This window comes from Panonychus citri, unplaced genomic scaffold (assembly GCF_014898815.1).
Source record: "Panonychus citri isolate SS breed McGregor unplaced genomic scaffold, ASM1489881v1 Contig00135, whole genome shotgun sequence".
NCBI lineage: Eukaryota > Metazoa > Arthropoda > Arachnida > Trombidiformes > Tetranychidae > Panonychus > Panonychus citri.
Window position 1 is genome coordinate 636656 of NW_026515540.1, and position 20407 is coordinate 657062.

The 20407-nt window shown below is 33.4% G+C and overlaps 5 protein-coding genes across 6 annotated transcripts; 4 read left to right on the forward strand and 1 right to left on the reverse strand.

Annotated features, from left to right (window-relative positions):
- Positions 1-69: 69 nt before the first annotated feature.
- On the forward strand, positions 70-6682 carry LOC128392007 (ATP-binding cassette sub-family C member 3-like). 2 transcript variants are annotated; one of them, XM_053351976.1, is made up of 10 exons: positions 70-354; positions 436-612; positions 1625-1741; positions 1818-1955; positions 2024-2155; positions 2230-2817; positions 2897-3355; positions 3433-3579; positions 3646-5712; positions 5794-6682. In XM_053351976.1, the coding sequence occupies exons 1-10, from the start codon at positions 304-306 to the stop codon at positions 6589-6591; spliced, it is 4674 nt and encodes a 1557-aa protein (XP_053207951.1). In that variant the 5' UTR covers positions 70-303; the 3' UTR covers positions 6592-6682. The 2 variants fall into 2 exon arrangements, with proteins under 2 accessions (XP_053207951.1, XP_053207952.1); XM_053351977.1 differs by lacking the exons at positions 70-354; positions 436-612 and adding an exon at positions 679-909.
- Positions 6683-6914: 232 nt separating this feature from the next.
- On the forward strand, positions 6915-10055 carry LOC128391786 (uncharacterized). Its single transcript, XM_053351731.1, has 4 exons — positions 6915-7097; positions 7171-8956; positions 9021-9502; positions 9569-10055. Exons 1-2 carry the CDS (start codon positions 7049-7051, stop codon positions 8082-8084), a joined length of 963 nt encoding a protein of 320 aa, XP_053207706.1. The 5' UTR covers positions 6915-7048; the 3' UTR covers positions 8085-8956; positions 9021-9502; positions 9569-10055.
- Positions 10056-10574: 519 nt separating this feature from the next.
- LOC128391820 (uncharacterized) lies at positions 10575-12539 on the forward strand. The gene is made up of 3 exons (XM_053351764.1): positions 10575-10811; positions 10882-11609; positions 11670-12539. Exons 1-3 carry the CDS (start codon positions 10745-10747, stop codon positions 12234-12236), a joined length of 1362 nt encoding a protein of 453 aa, XP_053207739.1. The 5' UTR covers positions 10575-10744; the 3' UTR covers positions 12237-12539.
- Positions 12540-12929: 390 nt separating this feature from the next.
- On the forward strand, positions 12930-15165 carry LOC128391789 (arp2/3 complex-activating protein rickA-like). Its single transcript, XM_053351734.1, has 3 exons — positions 12930-13105; positions 13194-13819; positions 13879-15165. The coding sequence occupies exons 1-3, from the start codon at positions 13033-13035 to the stop codon at positions 14596-14598; spliced, it is 1419 nt and encodes a 472-aa protein (XP_053207709.1). The 5' UTR covers positions 12930-13032; the 3' UTR covers positions 14599-15165.
- A 2311-nt stretch (positions 15166-17476) lies between these two features.
- Positions 17477-20386, reverse strand: LOC128392109 (uncharacterized UDP-glucosyltransferase YdhE-like). Its single transcript, XM_053352091.1, has 2 exons — positions 20196-20386; positions 17477-20110 (listed from the first exon to the last, which is right to left on the reverse strand). Exons 1-2 carry the CDS (start codon positions 20249-20251, stop codon positions 18829-18831), a joined length of 1338 nt encoding a protein of 445 aa, XP_053208066.1. The 5' UTR covers positions 20252-20386; the 3' UTR covers positions 17477-18828.
- Positions 20387-20407: the final 21 nt, after the last annotated feature.

A 20407-nucleotide genomic window follows, 5' to 3' on the forward strand; every position in this document is an offset into this window, starting at 1 on the left:
TCATTTTTGATTTCCATTGAAAAATAAAACTTTTTTCAACAATTTATTATTATTATTAACATTTCAGTTAATCATGATTAAAATCTTAGGTCTAATTTAGTTAATATGAAGAAATTATCTTCAACTATTGATATGAAAGTTAATTATAATCATAATCATCACCAACGCCTTTTATAGTCAGTAACTTGTTGACAGTTAATTGCAGTTGAGTGAAGGCTCTTGACAATTTAATACCATTAAATGTTTTAGTTAATTTTGTTTCAATTTGAGTAAATCTTTTCAAGAGTGACCATCAGCCTAATCATGTCCATTATAGTTGACTATCTCGATGAATATTGTGGTCAACCATTTTGGGTAAGTGGTCAATCAAACGCAATCATGATGATATTTAGTTAATTGTTTGTTGTTGTTTTTTTTTTCATTTTTGTTCACCAGGATGAAAACCTGACTTGGAATACAACCAAACCGATCTTGACCCCTTGTTTCTTGTCCACTGCTCTCACTTGGCCACCATGTATATTCATTTGGATCTGTGGTTTAATCTCATTCTGTTTCTATTCCCGTTTATCAACGGTCAAGACTCCATGGACCTGGTTAATTGTTACAAAAATGGTTGAGTCATTTAATTTTTTCTCCTTTTGTCTCCTAACTGATTTATCATGATAATCTTTTAATCTTAATCTCTAGAGGCTGTAAGATTAATCTATTCCCCTTTCAACATGAGTGTCTTTTACTCAGTCAAATAAGAAAGAAATCAAAAATTAACTATCGATCACTGGAATTGATTACTAAGCTCACTAATCCAACCAACAACCGAAATGGATAATCCATGAATGATTGATGATCAATGAGAATACCTGTTGAAAAAGTGTTAATCAGGATTTATTTTATCCTTTATCCCTAATTAAGGTAAGACTTAATGAATTGATCAGCTGATTGTTCAAATAATATCATGTTAAGAGACACTTAAACAGAGACTCAGCAATCAATAGACAATATTAATTGTAGTCTTGAACAGATTTGCTTATTAAAAAATTAATATTATTTGATATTGAATCAATTTAGATCAATTCATTAAGCCTCATCATTAATTACCTTTAAACATGATTAAAAATCACCTGATTATGATTAATTAATTTATCTATGGGTTGACCATGGACATTGAACTTTCTAATATCTTAAAGTTTTCTTTTTAAATTGCAGCAATTAGAATCCAAGATTTTAATCGTTTAGTACAATTTATCGGTAAAACACCTTAATCAGCCTATTAAGAACTTAATTGTTGGTTTCATTTAATTACTACCTAATTACTGTTACCCGATTTAGCTACTATCAGATTTACATAGGGTTATTTTTAATTACGTTAATATTAAAGCCAAATAAAAGTCCAAAAGTAATAAAAACAATGATTAAAATTAATTTACTTTAATTCGCAAAAATATTTAGTTAATTAGGTACTGCAATTAATATCCAATAGTAATCAGCAGTTGATTCATTTTTATTTCCCCGTAAATATCAATAATCTAATATCAACACTTAGATCTTGAAATGAGTAATTTTTATCCAGAATTTCAAAGGAAATTGAATAATTATCATGAGATTTTTTTTACTTTCTTAATTACAGCTTCTAATTTGCATTCTAATTGCCACTAATCTTGCGGAGATGATCCATCAATTGAATTCAATGGAAAATGGACTTGATTTATATTATCAAACACCGTTGATCAAAGCGATAACTTTTGTGAGTTCAACTGATTAGTTGATTAACTTATTGATGGATTTTAATTTATTTCTATTGAATCTGATTTTCTGTCTAGTTTTTTGCTCTCATTCTGCAAACCACTTACTTCCGTAAGGGTGTTCGTACCTCGGGGATACTTTTCGTCTTCTGGTCATTGATGACATTTCAAGTAGTTCTAAGTTGCTGGACTACGATTGTCACTCTACAGAATCCTGTAAGTTCAATGATGAATACTTGTCATCAAATTCAGGGAGAAATAATTGAACTTTGATTTGTTTCCAGGAGGATAAATATTGGACAATCAGTAAAATGACTTTAATTTGCCAATCGATTGAAACTCTGACAATTATTTCCTATTTGATTGCTATTTGTTTCGCTGACAAACAGAGGGGAAAATACAATGAAGATCCAAAGGTTGGTTTTTGATTAATTAATCTAATCGATAACTTAATTTTTTTTCTCGATATATTCTTTGATTAACCTTTCAGAAAATTTGCCCGTTCACTGAGTCGTCGTTTTTTTCGCAAATGTTTTTCTCTTGGTACGATTCTATGGCCTATCTTGGTTATAAAAAGTCATTAACACTGGACGATATGTGGAATCTACCAAAGGTTAACAGATCAAGAGAAATTTTCGCAAAATTCCGACACAATCTAAATTCATCTAAGAATTGCATTCAGACATCAGAATCACCTCAGAAAAACAATACAAATGATTCTTTGGCACTTCAACCATTGAAGAAAGTTCAATCAGCACCTAAGTCAGATTATTCTGTCTTATATAATCCAAAATTTGACATTCTAACGACATTGATAGGAGGATTCTGGTTCCATTTAGTTGCCTGTTCGGTGCTAAAGTTAATCTCCTCATTCCTAACCTTTGCTAATCCATCACTTCTCGATCAACTATTGACCTTTGTTAAAAGTTCTGACCCTGCATGGCAAGGTTATCTTATTGCTGTGGCGATGTTTGCTTTCTCACTTTTACAGTCACTGATTGATGGTCAGTATGAATTTTGGATTAGTAATTTAGGCTTGAGAATGAAATCAGCGATGGTCAGCACAATCTATCAAAAGGTAAAACGATTTCGGAACTTTAGTTTCTCAACTTGGGTTCTAAATGAATTAATTGGTTTTCTCTGATTTCGTACAATAGAGTTTAAAGTTGTCAAGTCAAGGTCGAAAAGCATTTACAACTGGGGAGATTGTCAACTTGATGGGTGTCGACACCAACAGAGTTTTCATGTTCATCAATCAATACAATTTTATGCTCTCATTTCCCGTTCAATTGGGAATGTCACTGAAACTCTTGTGGAATCAGTTGGGAGTTTCATCGGTTGGTGGATTGATATTTATGCTTCTGTTGATTCCTTTCAATGCCTGGTCAGCGATGAAGATGAAAAACATTCAGCAGAATGTGATGAAACAGAAAGATAGACGAACTAAAACTATGAACGAAATTCTGAGCGGAATGAAAGTTCTGAAACTCTACGCATGGGAATTGGCATTTGGTGACTTCATCAAGGAGGCTCGAGCAGCCGAGATCAAGGCTCTCAAAACTCAGGCCATTTTCGGAGCTTGTACAAGTTTCCTTTTCTTTTCTGCGCCTTTTTTTGTAAGTTTCACGATTTAATATTCTGTTGGAAGCAAAAAAAAAATTACAACTTTTCTTCATCATTTTTATTCACTCAGGTTGCACTGATCAGTTTCGCGACTTTTGTACTAACTGATCCATCCCACGTTCTAGATGCTAACAAGGCTTTCGTTTCGTTGACATTGTTCAATATACTCAGTCAATCATTGACCATGTTACCTCGAGTTATAACAACTGGTGCTAATGTAAGTTTATTATGGTCAAAGATGTCGAAGGTCACTAATTGAACTTTTTTCGTTCGTAAATTTCAGTGTTGGGTCTCAATTAAACGTATCAATAAGTATCTTCAAGGAGAAGAGATTGATTTATCTCAAGTAAATCATGACGGTGATACCAATTTTCCTGTTTCACTTAGCTCTGCATCTTTTACCTGGTCAGCTACTGATAGTCCAGTTTTACGAGATATCGATTGTTCAATACCAAAAGGATCTTTAGTCGCCATTGTTGGTCCAATCGGAAGTGGAAAATCATCTTTACTTTCTGCTCTTCTTGGAGATTTATTCAAAATATCCGGAGAAGTTAATCTAACGGGTTCTTTGGCTTATGTACCTCAAACAGCGTGGATTCAAAATGAGACACTCAAAAGAAACATTATCTTCGGTCAGCCATTGAATCAAAGTAAATACGATAAAGTAATTGAAGCTTGTGCATTGACACCAGATCTTAAGATTTTGCCTGGAGGTGATAGTACCGAGATCGGTGAAAGAGGAATCAATTTATCTGGTGGACAAAAGCAAAGAGTTAGTTTGGCTCGTAGTGTTTACGCTGATTCTGACATCTATTTGATGGACGATCCTTTAAGTGCTGTCGATGCTCATGTAGCCAAACATTTGTTCACTCATGTCATCGGCCCAAAGGGAATCTTAAAGGATAAAACTAGAATATTGGTAACACATCGATTGACATTCTTACCTCAAGTTGATGAGATCATTGTTCTTAAAGATGGAGGTATTCAAGAGAAAGGAACATATTCAGAGCTTATTTCGAAAAAAGGAGAATTCGCCGATTTCGTTGTTCAATATCTGACAGAAAGTGAGCTTGATGGTGAAGAAGAGGTTGATGATGAAGATCAACAAGTATTGGAGAAGATTAAAGAATCAGTCAAACCAGAACTTGAGAAGCGTTTATCTCAAGCGATATCCGAATCTAGTGAAGGTGATGGATCTAAACCAGGACGAAGACGAACATTAACTTCCAGTCTAAGCAAACGATCAATTATATCTAATGGTTTCGATAAATCAGACGAAAATAAGGATAAAAAGAGTAAAAAAGATCTTGTTGTTCAGGGCAAAGAAATTCCTCCAGGCGGTGGAATTGATCGATCGAAGCTGATTGTAAGAGAAAAAGCGGCCGTTGGGTCGGTAAAAGGAAGCGTTTACATAGATTATCTCAGAGCTGTTGGTTTCGGCATGTGCGGCATAATAGTCGCGTGTTTCGGCCTCTCCCAACTATTAACTGTTAGTCGTAATCTTTGGTTAACTGCTTGGGCCGACGATTCTCTCGATTCCGCTAATCTCAATGATACTCATCTTCGTAATTTACGTTTAGGCATTTACGCGGGAATCGGGGGTTTGGAGACAATATTCACAATGGCCAACAGTTTACTCTTAAATGTTGCCGTTCTAACGGGATCCAAATTGATTCACGATCGTATGCTTGATAGGATCATTCGAGCTCCAATGTCCTTTTATGATACAACACCTTTAGGCCGAATCTTGAATCGTTTCTCTGGTGATATTGATACTTGTGATTCAACGATTGGTTTCAATTTACGAATGTTAATTTCTCTCGCTTTTCGAGGAACCGTTTCAATTGTGGTCATTTGTCTTGAAACACCTTATTTTCTTGTGGTCATTATTGTCATGACGGGAATCTACTCACTTATTCAAATGTTTTATATCGCCAGTTCTCGGCAACTTCGTCGAATCGAATCTTCATCTCGATCACCTGTTTTCTCTCATTTCTCTGAAACAATTACTGGATCATCGACAATTCGTGCTTATAATGCCGAGCAAAGATTTTTTGATGATTGTTTCAATCGTGTCGATAAAAATCAATCTTGTTCATTTGCAAATATGGCCGCTGGTCGTTGGTTGTCCATTCGACTTCAATTCTTAGGTAATTTGATCGTTTTTACATCGGCTGTTTTTGCCGTCTCTTCGAGATCTCGACTTAGTCCAGGGCTCACTGGTCTTTTTGTGAGCTATGCATCACAAATTACTGGTATTCTCAACATGTTGGTTCGATCAGTGACCGATGTAGAAATTAATATCGTCGCAGTTGAACGTTGTCTTGAATATACGAAAACGGAACAAGAAGTAAGTTCGACCTCAAAACAAATCCAAGAGATGCAAACAATTATCTTAAAATTTATTTACTTTCTTTCTTTACAATCTCAGGCTCCTGACATAATTGAGTCTAATCGACCTCAACCGAATTGGCCTGACAAAGGAGAGGTCATTTTCAGAGACTATAATACAAGATATCGAGACGATCTTGATCCTGTATTGGTAAATATTTCTCTGACCATAAATCCAAACGAAAAGATTGGTATCGTTGGACGAACCGGTGCTGGAAAATCATCTCTGACTTTAGCAGTTTTCAGACTAATCGAATCGATTTCAGGTCAAATTATAATCGATAATATGGACATTTCCAAACTTGGACTACATGATCTGCGCTCCCGAATAACTGTTATCCCTCAGGATCCAGTTCTTTTCTCTGGTAACTTTAGAAGAAACTTCGACCCATTGGAGCAACACACTGATGTGGAGATTTGGAACGCACTTGAACAAGCTCATTTGAAGAAATTCGTTTCGAGCTTGGAGACTGGTTTAGACTATGAAATTGTCGAAGGAGGTGAAAATCTAAGTGTTGGCCAAAGACAATTGGTCTGTTTAACTCGAGCGCTACTTCGTAAGACAAAGATTTTGGTTCTCGATGAAGCGACCGCCGCTGTAGATGTAGAAACTGATGAACTTATTCAGAAAACAATCAGAACTGAATTTGCTGATTGTACAATTATCACAATCGCTCATCGACTAAACACCATCATGGATTATGATAGAATTCTAGTTCTTGATCAAGGAAAGATAAAGGAATTCGATTCTCCAAGTAATCTACTTGCTAATGATAAATCAGTTTTCTATTCGATGGTCAAAGAATCAAATTTACTTAATCAACAAACAACCGGTTGAAATTAAAACACTAAATTTATGTAGAAATCAATAAAAAAAACTATCCATAAACCAATTGACAAAATACTGAAGCAAATTTCAGAAAATTAAACCAACGAAATATTCACTGTAAAGATGAACGGGAGAATTACGAAAGCGAGATATATTTGTATTTAACTAATTAAATAAGATGCAAAATGCACGTAACAATTAAACGAGACCAATACATGAATAATTAATGGAAGAGGAAAGTGAAATCGTGAATATTGTGAGATCACAGGCTCTTCTTAGATTATGTTGATAATCACTTAGGGATTATCACTGATTGTGGTTCATTGATATTTCAACAAGTATTTTTTACCTTTTATCATTAATAATAGAATAGTTTTATCTGTGTTTACATTTTATTGACCTCATAAAATTTTCGCAATCGGAAAATCGAGAAGTTTGTCCCAGTGATAACTTTTATGTGAAAATAATGTCAATGGGTTATGAAGATTCTTGTGATTGGTCATGTCTACCTACTTGTAAGTTTCGATTGATTTTATTTCTGACTTAATGTTTTTCTATAGTAAGTTTATTGATTTTTGTATCTTAAAGGTGCTTATATTGTGCTGGAAAGAATCGGCGGTGGCGAATTTTATATGATGAAATTTGAAACTATTGACGAGAGGTTGGAGGATATTTATGAATATTTCGATAAGAAAAAGCCAATCAAACACAAGATCAAAGATCAAGATAAATGTGTCTCATTGATAAAATACTATGGAAGCCAAAAGAATTGTGCAAATGCTTTGAAGATATTTCAACTACATCGAAAGGAGAATTCCGATTCGATTGGCTTGATTGAAAAGAAACTGCCGGAACCTGACAACCTAAAAGAGGAAGTAACATTGGTGGACTTGACAGAAGTCGAAAGTCAGAGGCTTGAAAGACATTTTTCAGAATCGTTTGAGGCACTGAATAGTAAACTCGAAGAAGTTAGTCAAACTGTCAGAGATATTGTCACGGAGATACACAGGATCCTGTCAAGAATTGAGAAAATAGAGTGTAACCAGTCGTCAAAAAATACGTTCAGTGACACTTCGGGCAATCAAATATCAGCCCAGTCGATTTTCAATTCTATCGAGCAGTATTTATCTGACTTAATACAATCGAAAATGAATTGCCGTGGATTTAATTTTGCTGAAAAGCGTAAGAGAAAGATAGAGGATGAAGAAGTTTCGTCCAAAAAACAAATGATAACTGCCAATGGAAATACTCAACAGACCAGATCACCTCATCAATTGACAAGTGAACAAGTAGAAGGCACTCAAATTCACCATGACAACGACAATGAAACAAGTCCAACTCAACCAGAATGTACAAATGACGAGGATCCACACCAATCACCTTCTCGTTCGTCTTCTGGTTCGCGTTCTCGTTCGGCTTCTGGTTCGCGTTCTGGTTCGTCCTCTGGTTCGTCTTCTGGTTCGCGTTCTCGTTCGGCTTCTAGTTCATCATCTGATAACTGATCTAAAGACTTTACAACGAATCTAATTAATAAAATTTCTTTCCAATGTGTGAATTGTAAGCCGAACGCAGTCTTACCATCTTGACTCAAATTATCCCAAGTGATATTAATAAGCTTGTGTTGGACTCAAAGCAAATAATTAAATCAAGAATAATAATTGAAAAATGAGAGAAACTATTAATAGATCAATATATTGAAATTTCGCGCATCTAACACCCGATTATTAAAAGAATCGAGGCTTATTAGTCACTAAAAACTCGAAGGGTCGCCTCAGGTCTTATTTTTTCGTGGCACTTTTCACCTATTTGAGATCCTCATATCAGTTGCTGACCAATAAGGCCAATTTTATCATTCTTTTTTCATCCATCTTTGAATTTCGACCTTTATTTCATTTTTACTCCGCATCGAAAGCGATAAAGACCATTGGTTTTTTTTCAATCGATTTTTGGACTCATTTGAAAAGCAATTTGATTATTTTTATTAAAAAACTAAACAACTTTTCAACTCCAATATAAAGATTTTACCATATTCTAAGTATGGTATCATATTAATAATTGATAATTACAGTATAGTAGAGATAAAAAGAGCGATTTATAAACATAGTGACCTTCGAAATTACGATAAAAAACAAACATCGAAAATAAATATCGAGCATGTCGATAGATTTGTATTTCGCGCTTTTTCTTAGATCTTTTTAAATGAAAGTTTATTATTGTTGTGAATGAAATCGGGTTCAAATTGTTTGTTTGTTAAACAAATTTTGTTTCTCTTTTTTAATTAGGTTTTTTTAAACCGAAATGCCATCTCAAGGGAATCCAAGCATCAATGGACAAGGAAAACAAATCAATTGTGATTGGTCATTACCATTATCATGTAAGTAGTTACATTATTGAATTTCAATTGATTAACTTTAAGTTTTACCTTTTCCATTGATCAGCTGCGTTTTTAGTTATGCAAGAAATTTGTGATGGTCCTTTTTATATCGAGAAGGCTGACCAGGTATCGGACAATGGCCCAAGTTTGTTTTTTACGTTTCGAGAGAAGAATTTAATTAGCTACAAGAAGGAGAGGAAAGAATTGGCTTCATTCATAAAACACTATGGTAGTGAAAATGATTGTAAAAAAGTGTTGAATGGACTCAATCAATCTCGTCTTGTGAAACCAGAACCTAAACCTCAGTTGACAATCACCCCTAAGGAAACTTCCGACGGTCACTTACCTGGTCCTGTGACAAGTATCGGTCAAAGTGTCGCAAATGTACAACAAACTTGTAAATTATTTGAACCAAGTGCAACAAAACCCCAAATAACAACAAACAATCAAAGCAATTCCAAGCTGAAGAACAAGAAACAAACCAATGTAAATTGCGAATCCCTTAGATTCAAATTTGATCGTCACATTAGAAACGCTCGTCAACGGGTTAGTGTATTTGTTTAGATTTCGAAAAATATTATTCATTCTAATCATTTCAATCTTTTATTTCAGTGGATTAATTATCCTGAATCGCTGCTGATAGAAGAAGAAAAATCTGAGAAGATAAAAGAAATATTAACGTCCAAAACGACCAATATTACAACAATAGTCAATCGATTGGCTGATATTCTGATTGGTGAAGATCAACTCGCAGATAATTTTCTGAAGATGGACAAAAGTTTGGATAAACCTCGACAAGAGATCTTGGATTTGGAAGATCAGAAGAGATTAAAGAAAATTCTGAAGTTAATTCATCCGAGTATTTTTGTGGAACAACAGTATTTCCGAATGATAAAGAACAAAATCAATTCGCATGGACGTCATCTCGCTGGAAAACTTAAAAAAAGTAAAGATGAAAATCTTTTGTCCACAGAACAAAAACTCGAAGCTTGAAAAAGTTTCACCTATTAAATTAATATTCTAAGACAAACTCAGATTCATTCTGATTGTAACTGTCAATTAATCAGCTAATCAAATAAAGTAATATTTGTGATCATGACTTTTATTCCTTTTGCTCAGTCTTAGTTTTATCTTCTAATTTAACCCACTGAATCAAAGTCTTTACTAGTACTTAGAACGTTAGGAATTTGTAATTTGTAATTTGGTTTGAACAATTTTCCCAGTGATGAATCGACATGAACTATTATCTCTATTTATCGATGGTTCACATTGTAATTGGCTTTGAATATTCCACATGATGTTCACCCAAGAGCTTTTGTCGGACAAAACTCTCTTGGTTTATAATAAAAATAAAATCAAAGTTCTATGTCTGTTATCAAAAAGCGCTAAAAGAATAGAAAAAGTAAAATTTTTTGTCAATGATCAAACAGTTTCTCATTAGTTACATTGTATCGAAGTTAAATTTTGGCGCTAATTTGATTAAAATCCTTGATAAATTTCAGCGATTAATGTTCAGAAGGATCAATTTTTCCCCTTGAGCAATTGACTCAAACTTGTTTGTTCATAATTGAATAAATAAGAGGTTTGATAACAATTAAACTCCACCCATGAAGATCGTTCTTTTTGTACTCTTTAGATTAATTTTACTCTACTGTTATTCAGTATTGGTTTTGTCTCTTTAAACGAAGTGTTTTCATCTCATATTTTTACTAAATCAAAGTCTTTTAAATCAACATTTGGAAAATCAAGTAACTTCATTAAATTTTATCGAAACCGATTTCTCTGGCCATGGAACGAGAAGAACTGGCTCTATTTCCTGATGGAGTTCCTGCTGAATGGTGCTGTCCTATTAATCGTAATAATCAATTGATTAATCTCTTTCTTTTATTGTTTTCTAGTGAAAATAAATTTCTCATTTCTCTTAGGTGCTTACGTTGTGTTGAAAAAAATAACTGGTGGCGAATTTTACTGGAAAAAGGCTGATTCACTTCGCTTGAAGACCTCGGATGATATTTTTCGCTGTTTCAAGAGAAAGGAACCTGTTGATGACAGCGATGCGTTTGTCTCAATGATTTTATCTTATGGAGACTTTGACATGTGCAATAATATTCTGGAAAAACTAAAACGATTTCGTGAGGAAATTTCCGGGTCAACTAATGAGAGTCCATCAGAAGGTTACATCGAGGAAGAGCCTGGTATGGACTTGATAATGTCTAAGAGTGAAGAATTTGTAGGACATCTTCAGGCCTCAATCAACGCATTGGAAAAGAATTTTGAAAAGATACAACGTGAAATTGATGAAATGAAAAAAATAATGGCAGAAAATACCAAGGAAATTCTCAATTTTCAAGCTAGAAAAGATGAATCAGAGTATGACCAACCAATGGATCAAGATTCTGATGGTCAAGTATATCCTCAACAGGCATTCGATTCACACTCTGTTACAAATGTACAAGGTGATAATAGCTCTGTGAACGAGAATAACAACTCATCAACGGCAAACGACCAAAATGTTTCTGATCTAATACAAGCTGAAAAATCTAATTCAACAAAAAATAGCCCAGGTAATCCCAGGCCAAAGAGGAAGAAGATTTATGGAGATAAACAGCTACTGAATTTCCTTACAACCGCCCTTGACAAAGCGCAAACAAAGGTTGGTGTCAGTGTTTTATCTCGAAAAATTTATTCTAATCAATTCAATCTTTTTATTCAGTGGGAAGAGCATCCTGAACAATTGAAACTTACGGGTACCAAATCAGAGGAGATTAAGACATTATTAACTTCGCCACAACGAGATATATGTGAATTTATGAATCAAATCGCAGAAATTATTTACTCGGAAGACTCATTTCTCAATATCAATGAACCTGGAAAAGTGATATTAAATTCAGAGGGTAAAGCTAAAGTAAAAAGAATTTTTTCGTTAATCAACAACAGAACAATTAAGGATAATTTCGAAAAAATGGTGGAAATAATAAGTTCTCACGGAGGCCAGTTTTACAAAAAGAAACTAATAAAAGCAACTGTGTCCTTTGGGCCAAATCATAACGACACGGAACAAGCCAGGATAAATGGGAACTCTTATTTTGACCAAGAAATTTCTGAGCAAAAGGGACAGAAAAAAGTCAATTTCAAGCGTGAAAAAGTCGAAATCGCAACATCCACGACCAATGACAGTAATGATCATCCTGGAGCGAGTCTTGACCCACCACACGAAGAAAACATTCAAGGAACTGACTCGGACAATGAAATATCGATAATAGAACCTACGTTACTCTGAGTACATAAAGACGAAAATATGAATCCAACTTCGCTAAGATTGTCACCAGATTCATTTCCTGACTACGATTATTTACAATTACAATATTAATTTTTTACGCTTTTTGCAATACAGAGATTTAATTTCATCAGAAAAAAATTATAACGATATTAATCATTTTCTAGCTTCAAATACTCTAAAATTTTAATTTCCAACCAAACTTATTAACAATGTAAAACTTTTTTTAACATTTATTTTGAAAACTTTTTAGACAATTTATATAATCAAATATTCTTTATCAATAAAATTAAAGAGCTCAAATATCATTGTAATTTTAGTTTATACAGAAAAAGACTGAGTTTGCAATCGTAACAATTTATTGCGATCTTTTATTTACAAATATATTGAAATGACCATAATCAAATGTTTGTCTAATAATTTATTGATATTCGTTTGATGAGGTATAATTAGAAGATCGTAAAGGAGAAGAACGAGACCATAAGTTGACACAAGAAAATATATGATCATGTTTTTTTATAAGAATAAAATTCTGCCCGAAAATTGATTAGATAAAATGAGAAAAATCAATTGAAAAGATTGATCAGTTCATTAATTTTCATTTCTTGAAGAAATTTGAATTTCGCGCTCGAAACGACTAACTAACTTTAACTTTTATCCTTGAGAGATAATTTTTCGTTGCTATGGTTTCTCATTATTTCATTCAACTTATTATTTAGAAATTCAATTTCAATTAGTGATATTGATTAACTTATAAATCTGTGTGTGTTTTTCCCTATTCATCCCTCTTAGCATCGTCATGACATCTCAAGAGACGCCGATTAATGGTCATTACCAACAAATTGATTGTGATTGGTCTTTGCCCTATTCATGTGAGTTTATTAATCATAAGAGTTGAATTTTTTTCCACCGATTTACTTGATTAATTTTAGTTGTTAATTGTTTTATTTTATTGATTAGCGGCGTATCTTGTTATGCAAGAGATTGGCGATGGTCCTTTTTACATTGAGAAAGCTGATAAAGTGCAACTGAAAACATCAACTTTGTATTTTTCGTTCCATGACAACAAAGAAATCATGTATGTGAAGGAGGGAGAAAAAGTTGTATCGTTTATAAAACTATACGCTAACGAGATTGATTGTAAGAAAGGGTTGATTGATTTGAAACAATCTCGAAGTGAAAGGTTGGAGCTTGATCAACCGTTGGACAATACACCTAAGGAAACTTCCGATGGTCAAGTACCTTGTCCTCAGCAAGTCAACCCACCAAGTGCTACAAATATACAAAGTGAAAGTAACTCACCAAAACCGACTTGTAGTGAAACAAAAAAGAGAAAAAGTCAAACTGATTCCGAGCAGAAAAGCAAGAAAAAAACCAATACAAATACCAATGAGCGAGTTGTAATCAACTCACAAAGTGTCACAAATACCCAAGAAGATGGTAACTCGTCTAATTCTAATGACAGTCCGACAATACCAGAAAACGCTGAAAGAAAGACCAAGACAAAGAAGAAGAAAAAATTGAGTGTTGAATCTAAAGTTTTGGAAGAATTATTTAAATTTCACCTAACTAAAGCTCGTCAAAAGGTTAGTGTATATATTTGACTAATTAATTATTCTAATTCTATTTCAATCTTCTTTTTCAGTGGTCAAGAAGCCCTGAGTCACTGGTGATCAATGATGAAAATTCAAATGCAATTAAAGAGCTACTATCGGACTGTTCAATTACAAAAGTCACCAAAATAGTCAATAGATTGGCGGTTCTCATGTTTAGTGAAGAAAAACTTACCAAGAAATGGTTAAGTGGAAACAAGAATACGAAAAATGTGGTTATAAATTTGGACGATCAAAAAAGACTCAAGGAAATTCTGATGCTCATTCATTCAGTTTATACAGATGAATTCTTTTTCACATTGATCAAGAACAAAATTATTACGCATGGACGTCATCTCGCAGACAAGTACAAAAAAAGAAACGAAACTGGAACAACTGTGCCCAAAGAACTAGCATCGACATCGACATCAACATCGACGGCGACAACAACAACACCAACACAAATACCAATACCAATACCAATACCAATACCAATACCAATACCAACACCAACACAACCACAACCACCACCACCGCCAACAGCTACAGCAACAACATCAACAGCTCATGACAACAATGACCAGCGGGGAGTAAATTCTGACTTAGTAAATATAAAAATGGAAAACAACAATCAAGAAATTGATAGCGATAGTGATTCGGATAACGAAGTATCAATAATACACGAAGAACCCATTCCAAGTACACTAGGACGGAATTTTTCGTTTAAACAGTCACCGAAAGCATCTCACGACGATGATCACTTAACAGCCTAGACATTTTAAGAATATTTCTCGTTACAAAAAATATTCATAAAATGACCGAAAAGGAAAATCGTAATCCAAAACTAAGTTAATCTACTAAATTTAATTCATTTTCTACCTTCAGATGATTCTAAGTTTCATTTGAAGTAAAACTTATTTTTCCAATTATAAAATTTATTATTATTAATAGATAATCAATTATTTTTTTTCTCGTTATAATAGTCGAAAACAAGTATTAAATTGTAATCATTTGTAAATTGTAATAGTTTACACACCCAAAGACTTGAATTTGTACCAATTTGTAAATCGCTTGCGAAAGTGATAGTTATCAATTCAAAATGAGTGTTGAAATGTATTTTCATCCACAATATTTATCATCGTCTTTGGATTAACTTTATCTATTGATAAAAGCATCCAAGTTAATGACTAACAAACTGATACAAACTCAAAGTTTTACTGTAAATATTATTAATATTTGCCTTACTTGCTAATCAATTTTGTAAAAGATCATAAATGCTTTGTTATTTTTTTGTAATTTTGTGTCAAATTAAACAGTAAACAATAAGTGTATTTGCCTTTTGTTGCTAAATTTGATTTTAATTTAAAGATTTTTTTTGCCATCGATGGTAAAAGATTTGCTATCGCTTCAGAGAAATCCGCTATTCTCAGTTATCAGTCATAACCACTTAACTGTCAATAACAAGTAAGTGCTTGTAAGTCCATGCTAATGGCAAGCACGAGCCATTTATTAATCACATTGTTTGCCTCAAAGTTTTATTCTAGATAATCTCTAACTAAGTTTGTATCGTTCAAGAGCATCACTTCGAAACTTTTCCAGGTCAGTAGCAACCCAATCGAAAAAAGTTTCTATTTAATATTCTCAAATATCGATTCACCAAACGAAATGAAGTTAAAACCTCGCTTATCAGCTGATGAAGAACCGATAGTCGATATCAGAATATCGACTTGTCCAAATGTACCGGTCAGAGAGGGTGCGATCAGTAATATTGGTGGCTATCCATGCTGTATATATGTATTGACCGTGCATTAGATTTGATATCACTTGTTTGCAAAGCTACAAATCTATCAATCTTATTGTTAGTCACGAGTGAATCTCCTTTGAACTGTTCAGAGAAAGTATTAATACTTTTGGCATTGAGTCTAATGATCTCATCAAGTAATAATCATCTTTAGTTTGATTAAAGATCGTTATGAGTTTATCGTTACCATGAACTTTGTTACAACATTTAAGAAATTTCTGTAGATTGGTAAATCAACAACGTCTCTAGCTGATCTTTTCTAGTACATCATGATTGAAATTTCCTCTAAAATTCAGTTCTGATCCGAAAACTTTTTATCAAATTTTCTGAAGAATATTGATTCAAATAAATTATCATTTTTGTTTTTCTGTTTTTGATTTAAGATTTTCGACAATCAATTGATATTACATGTATAATGAGTATCGATGAAGTTCTGTTGATTACTGGAATAATTTATCAATTGAATAGCGTTTTTTATCAATCGATCAAAGCTTTACATAGATTACATATTAAATTTGTAATCTTTTGCAATGAAATTAGAAATGATTTAATAAAAACAATTAGTTATCTAGTTGATTATTGTGAATCCAATCAAGAGTATTGATATTTTACTGATATCAAGATATTGTTCAAAGGTTGAAATCAGTTATACATATTAGTTGATGTAAAGTTAATTCAGTTGTTTGGATAAAATCAATCATGGAAAAGTTAATTGTTTTGTTTTTAGTGTTAACAGTATTCAACCAATTGGAAGCAAAAAGTAAAAACAATTGTAATGATCAATGTCAAACTAAATCATTAAGTTTATCCAAAGATGGGTCAATTGGATGTTCGGGTGCTAATTGTCTGATGGAAGCCTCGTTCAGATCAAGTCTAATCAATGGTCAGATAGTTTTCAACATTAATCTTATCGGTTATGATTATGCTTCGTTGAAAGTCCCGAGTTACACTATTGTCTTATCCGGATCAACCTATTTGACTAGATATTCATGTTTACTTGGCACTTATGGTGCTGATTCAAGCTCAGCGACAGTTACCAATGGAGGTCGGAGTTATACAAATGGTTCATCACAAGTTCGAGGTGGTAATTTATACTGTTCTTGGTATATGACTTTTACTGATGACATTTGGCCTCGTGCCGATGGAGTTAGGACTCAATTGTTCAGTGATTCTGATTCAAAGATTTCTTTTACTGTTGATGGAAAAACATTCGCTTTGGCTTCAGACATTTCCACTCTCCCCATTTACCATTTACAGTCACTCAAATGCTGCCACAAAGTTCATGGTAATGATAAATATTCGTTGGTTGTCAATCAAAACGACGTGAAAACAGAGTTTTTCATTCAAGGATTCGATTTAGATACTAATATAATCTCAGTTGAACTCGATGATTCTAACGGTAAAAAATTGGTCTTCGATTGTTACTTTGGGGATTATGATTTGAAAGGATATTTGAAAACTGACACTAATCTTGATGATATTTCGAGTCAAATATCATCGGATGTTAATGGAAAAATAGCCAAATGCTTTTGGTCAATCCCAATCCTGATTCGAGAATCGTTTTCAACTTATGATACTAAAAATGGTGTTTATGATTTAAAAATATCATCTGATGGTGAAATCGCTTATACAGAATCCAATTTATCTTTAAAAAACTTTGGTTTAACAAAAATTCCCAATTTATTGATGATTTTTATTCCGATTACAATTCATCTAATGATAAACTAATTTTTACACTCAAATAAAATTTTAATATTAAACTTAATCAACTGATTGATTTTTCCAATTTCGGGCTAATCTATGAATAATATTTTCGGATTTTGATTAGGAAAATTAATTTTTTGAATAGATTGACGTTATATTGATGGTTATCAAATCCACCCGTTTATTAATACAGAGATAATCATAATCAAAATACTGGTTGATGATAACAATTTAGGCGATGAATTTTTCAATGTTATACCTTTTTCTGTGTAAACAATAACGTTGTCCGCTGTTACCTGAAGATCATAAACACCATTGGTTGTATCGTATCGACCAAATGAACTTTCCAAGGCCAAAGTATGAGACCACGAACACTTGTTTTCGGATAAGTACGTTGAATAGAGCTGATCAGATATGGACCGAGATGAGGCTCCCTTCATAATTGTACCTTGAATGTAATCATTTGCCAAATCACAAGTGAACAGTAATTGTATCTGATTCGAACCAGTTAATAAAATCGATATTTTCGACATTTTCGAACCGATTTTTTGTACAGAATATTGGTCATCTTTTGGTGATTGATTGAAAATGACCATGAATTCATCGTTACCATGAACCTTATTACAGCATTTAAGATACTGTAGATGATAGATTGGTAATTCTTTTATGTCATTGGCTACCATAGTACCGACCTTATCATCACCGTATTGAAGTAAAATTTGATAATTGGGATTAGCTGTAAGATCGGCGATAACCAACCAAAAAGGATATTCTGCATCTCGTTTGGTAAATGTCCAAGTACAGGATAGAACATTATTTGAGTAATAAGATGATCCACTTGAAAATTCGTTGAAAGATGAAGATGAACCAGTTTTTACATGTCCTGATGTAGAACCAAGAGCTGATTTGTAACAAGAATAAGTAGTAAGATATTGTGTTGATGTTGAATAAGGTGTTTGAAAGGTGAGCGATATTGTTTTATCTTCAGTCGATTTGATTCCTTGGCCAGTTAAAGTAAATCCAATTATTTCGTCACCGCGATTCTGTTGTCTCACAAACCATTTAGCAGTAACTAAATTATTCTTGGAGCAATTACTTGACCCATCGGATGAAAGACAATAAGTTTTGGTTAAACATTGGTCGTTACAATTATTATGACCTTTGGCACTTATCAAGTTGATTGGGAGAATTACCAAAAGAATAGTTAATAAGTTCATGATTTACGATGAAAAAGATGTGAAAATTAGAGTGTTAAACGTATGAATAAACAAAATGAATCAAATGTATCTCTCTTTACATTTTTAATCTCATATTTGACTTGCAACTTTCTGTGAAACAATGATGAGCAAAATAAATTATGATACATGTAGTTGTGGTGATTAATCTCACCAATTGTAATTGATAAGGTTGAAAATAATAATCTACCAGATAGATTCATTAGTAATTTTTTCAGTGGAAAAAGATAATCGAGATTTACTTGATTAAACCCAAAGTGAGCTCAATTGGTGTTGATGGATTTTGAGATGAGATTTTCAATCATTTCGACTGCTTTTTCTCTGCTTTTAGTTGATCTCATAGAAAGAGCGATTTCTTTAATCTTTCTGGTCATCTCTTGATCATTTAGCGTTTCTTCAACTGCATTTGAAACAATTTTTTCATCTAAATTCCAAGTGTCTAATCGCCTTCCAATACCACAATCAACCACTCGTTGAGCATTATCGAACTGATCGTAAAAATAAGGCATCACAATTAAAGGTTTACCGAAGTAAATTGTTTCGAGGAAAGTGTTATTTCCACCATGGGTTATGACCATATCGACGACTTTTATAACCGCGATTTGATTGACGTAGTTTTGGCCCCACATGTTTGGTGGTAACTCGATCTCATCACCTTTCGGTCCTTTGGATACGATGAATCGATGTGGTAGTTTAGAGAGTACATCAATGATTTGTCTCATTAACTCGACATCAGCTGATCCTAATGATCCAAGAGAAAAGTAAATTAACTTTCCAGGTAAAGAAGCGATTGATTTTGGTATGACGAATTCACTTTCTTCGTCGGGCTTACGAATTGAAGCATCAATTCGAAACCATTTACCCGCAGGCTCTTTAGGTCCACATTCATTGTAATCAAGACCTTCAGGGTAATGATAGAAACCAAAATATTTCGGATATCGATTAACAAGCCAACATTCTTCTGGTAAGACGGGAACGTTAAAAGATTCCCACCATGAATACAGTTTCTCTTTGAAACGAATACAAGCTGAATCATAGATCTCTTTGAACTTTCGAGCTTTTTCTTTATCAACATTCACAGGGTATCCAGAGAAAGGAGGTGGACCTTGAGGGTAAAAACACACTGGGTTAAGTGCTACCAGGGGTATGAATGGTATTGGCGACCTAATCAAAGCTGGAAATTGGGTTTCAAAATCACCAACTATTACATCAAATGAATTTTTGTTTTCATCGAGAATCTTTTCTATTGCTCTATTAGTTACAAAATAATCATCAGCAATAGATGCGAATATCTCTTTATCTTCATCAGTCCAACCTTTGTATCGTTCAAGAGCATCACCTCGAAACTTTTCTAAATTATTAGCAACCCAATCGACAAAAGGTCCTGGTTGAAAGTTCTCAAATATCGACTCATCGAACGGAATAAAATAAAATCCTCGTTTATCAGCAAGTTTCTTGTGATGAACACGTTGAGTGAAGGTCACTTCATGTCCAGCCTCAGATAAAATCTCACCAAATCCAAGGGTGAAATTAATGGTTCCAAAACTGAGAGTAAAAAGTAGAATGAGAACAATAAAAAACAACACAAAACAATTCGTTCTTATTAATATTCAAAGGAAATGATACTCACGCATCAATAGATGATATTAATATACGATATTTAGGTTTTGTTTTAGTTTGTGACATTGAAACAGTTTTAATTAATTAATTGTTAGAAAACGAGTGGATTATAAACCAATGAATCGCTCGAGCGGCAGTAGATGAATGAATATATTCACAAATCAGAAAGTGAGTCTAATATTGTTTCAAAAGTGCAACATTGATTAATAAAAGATTCGGTTC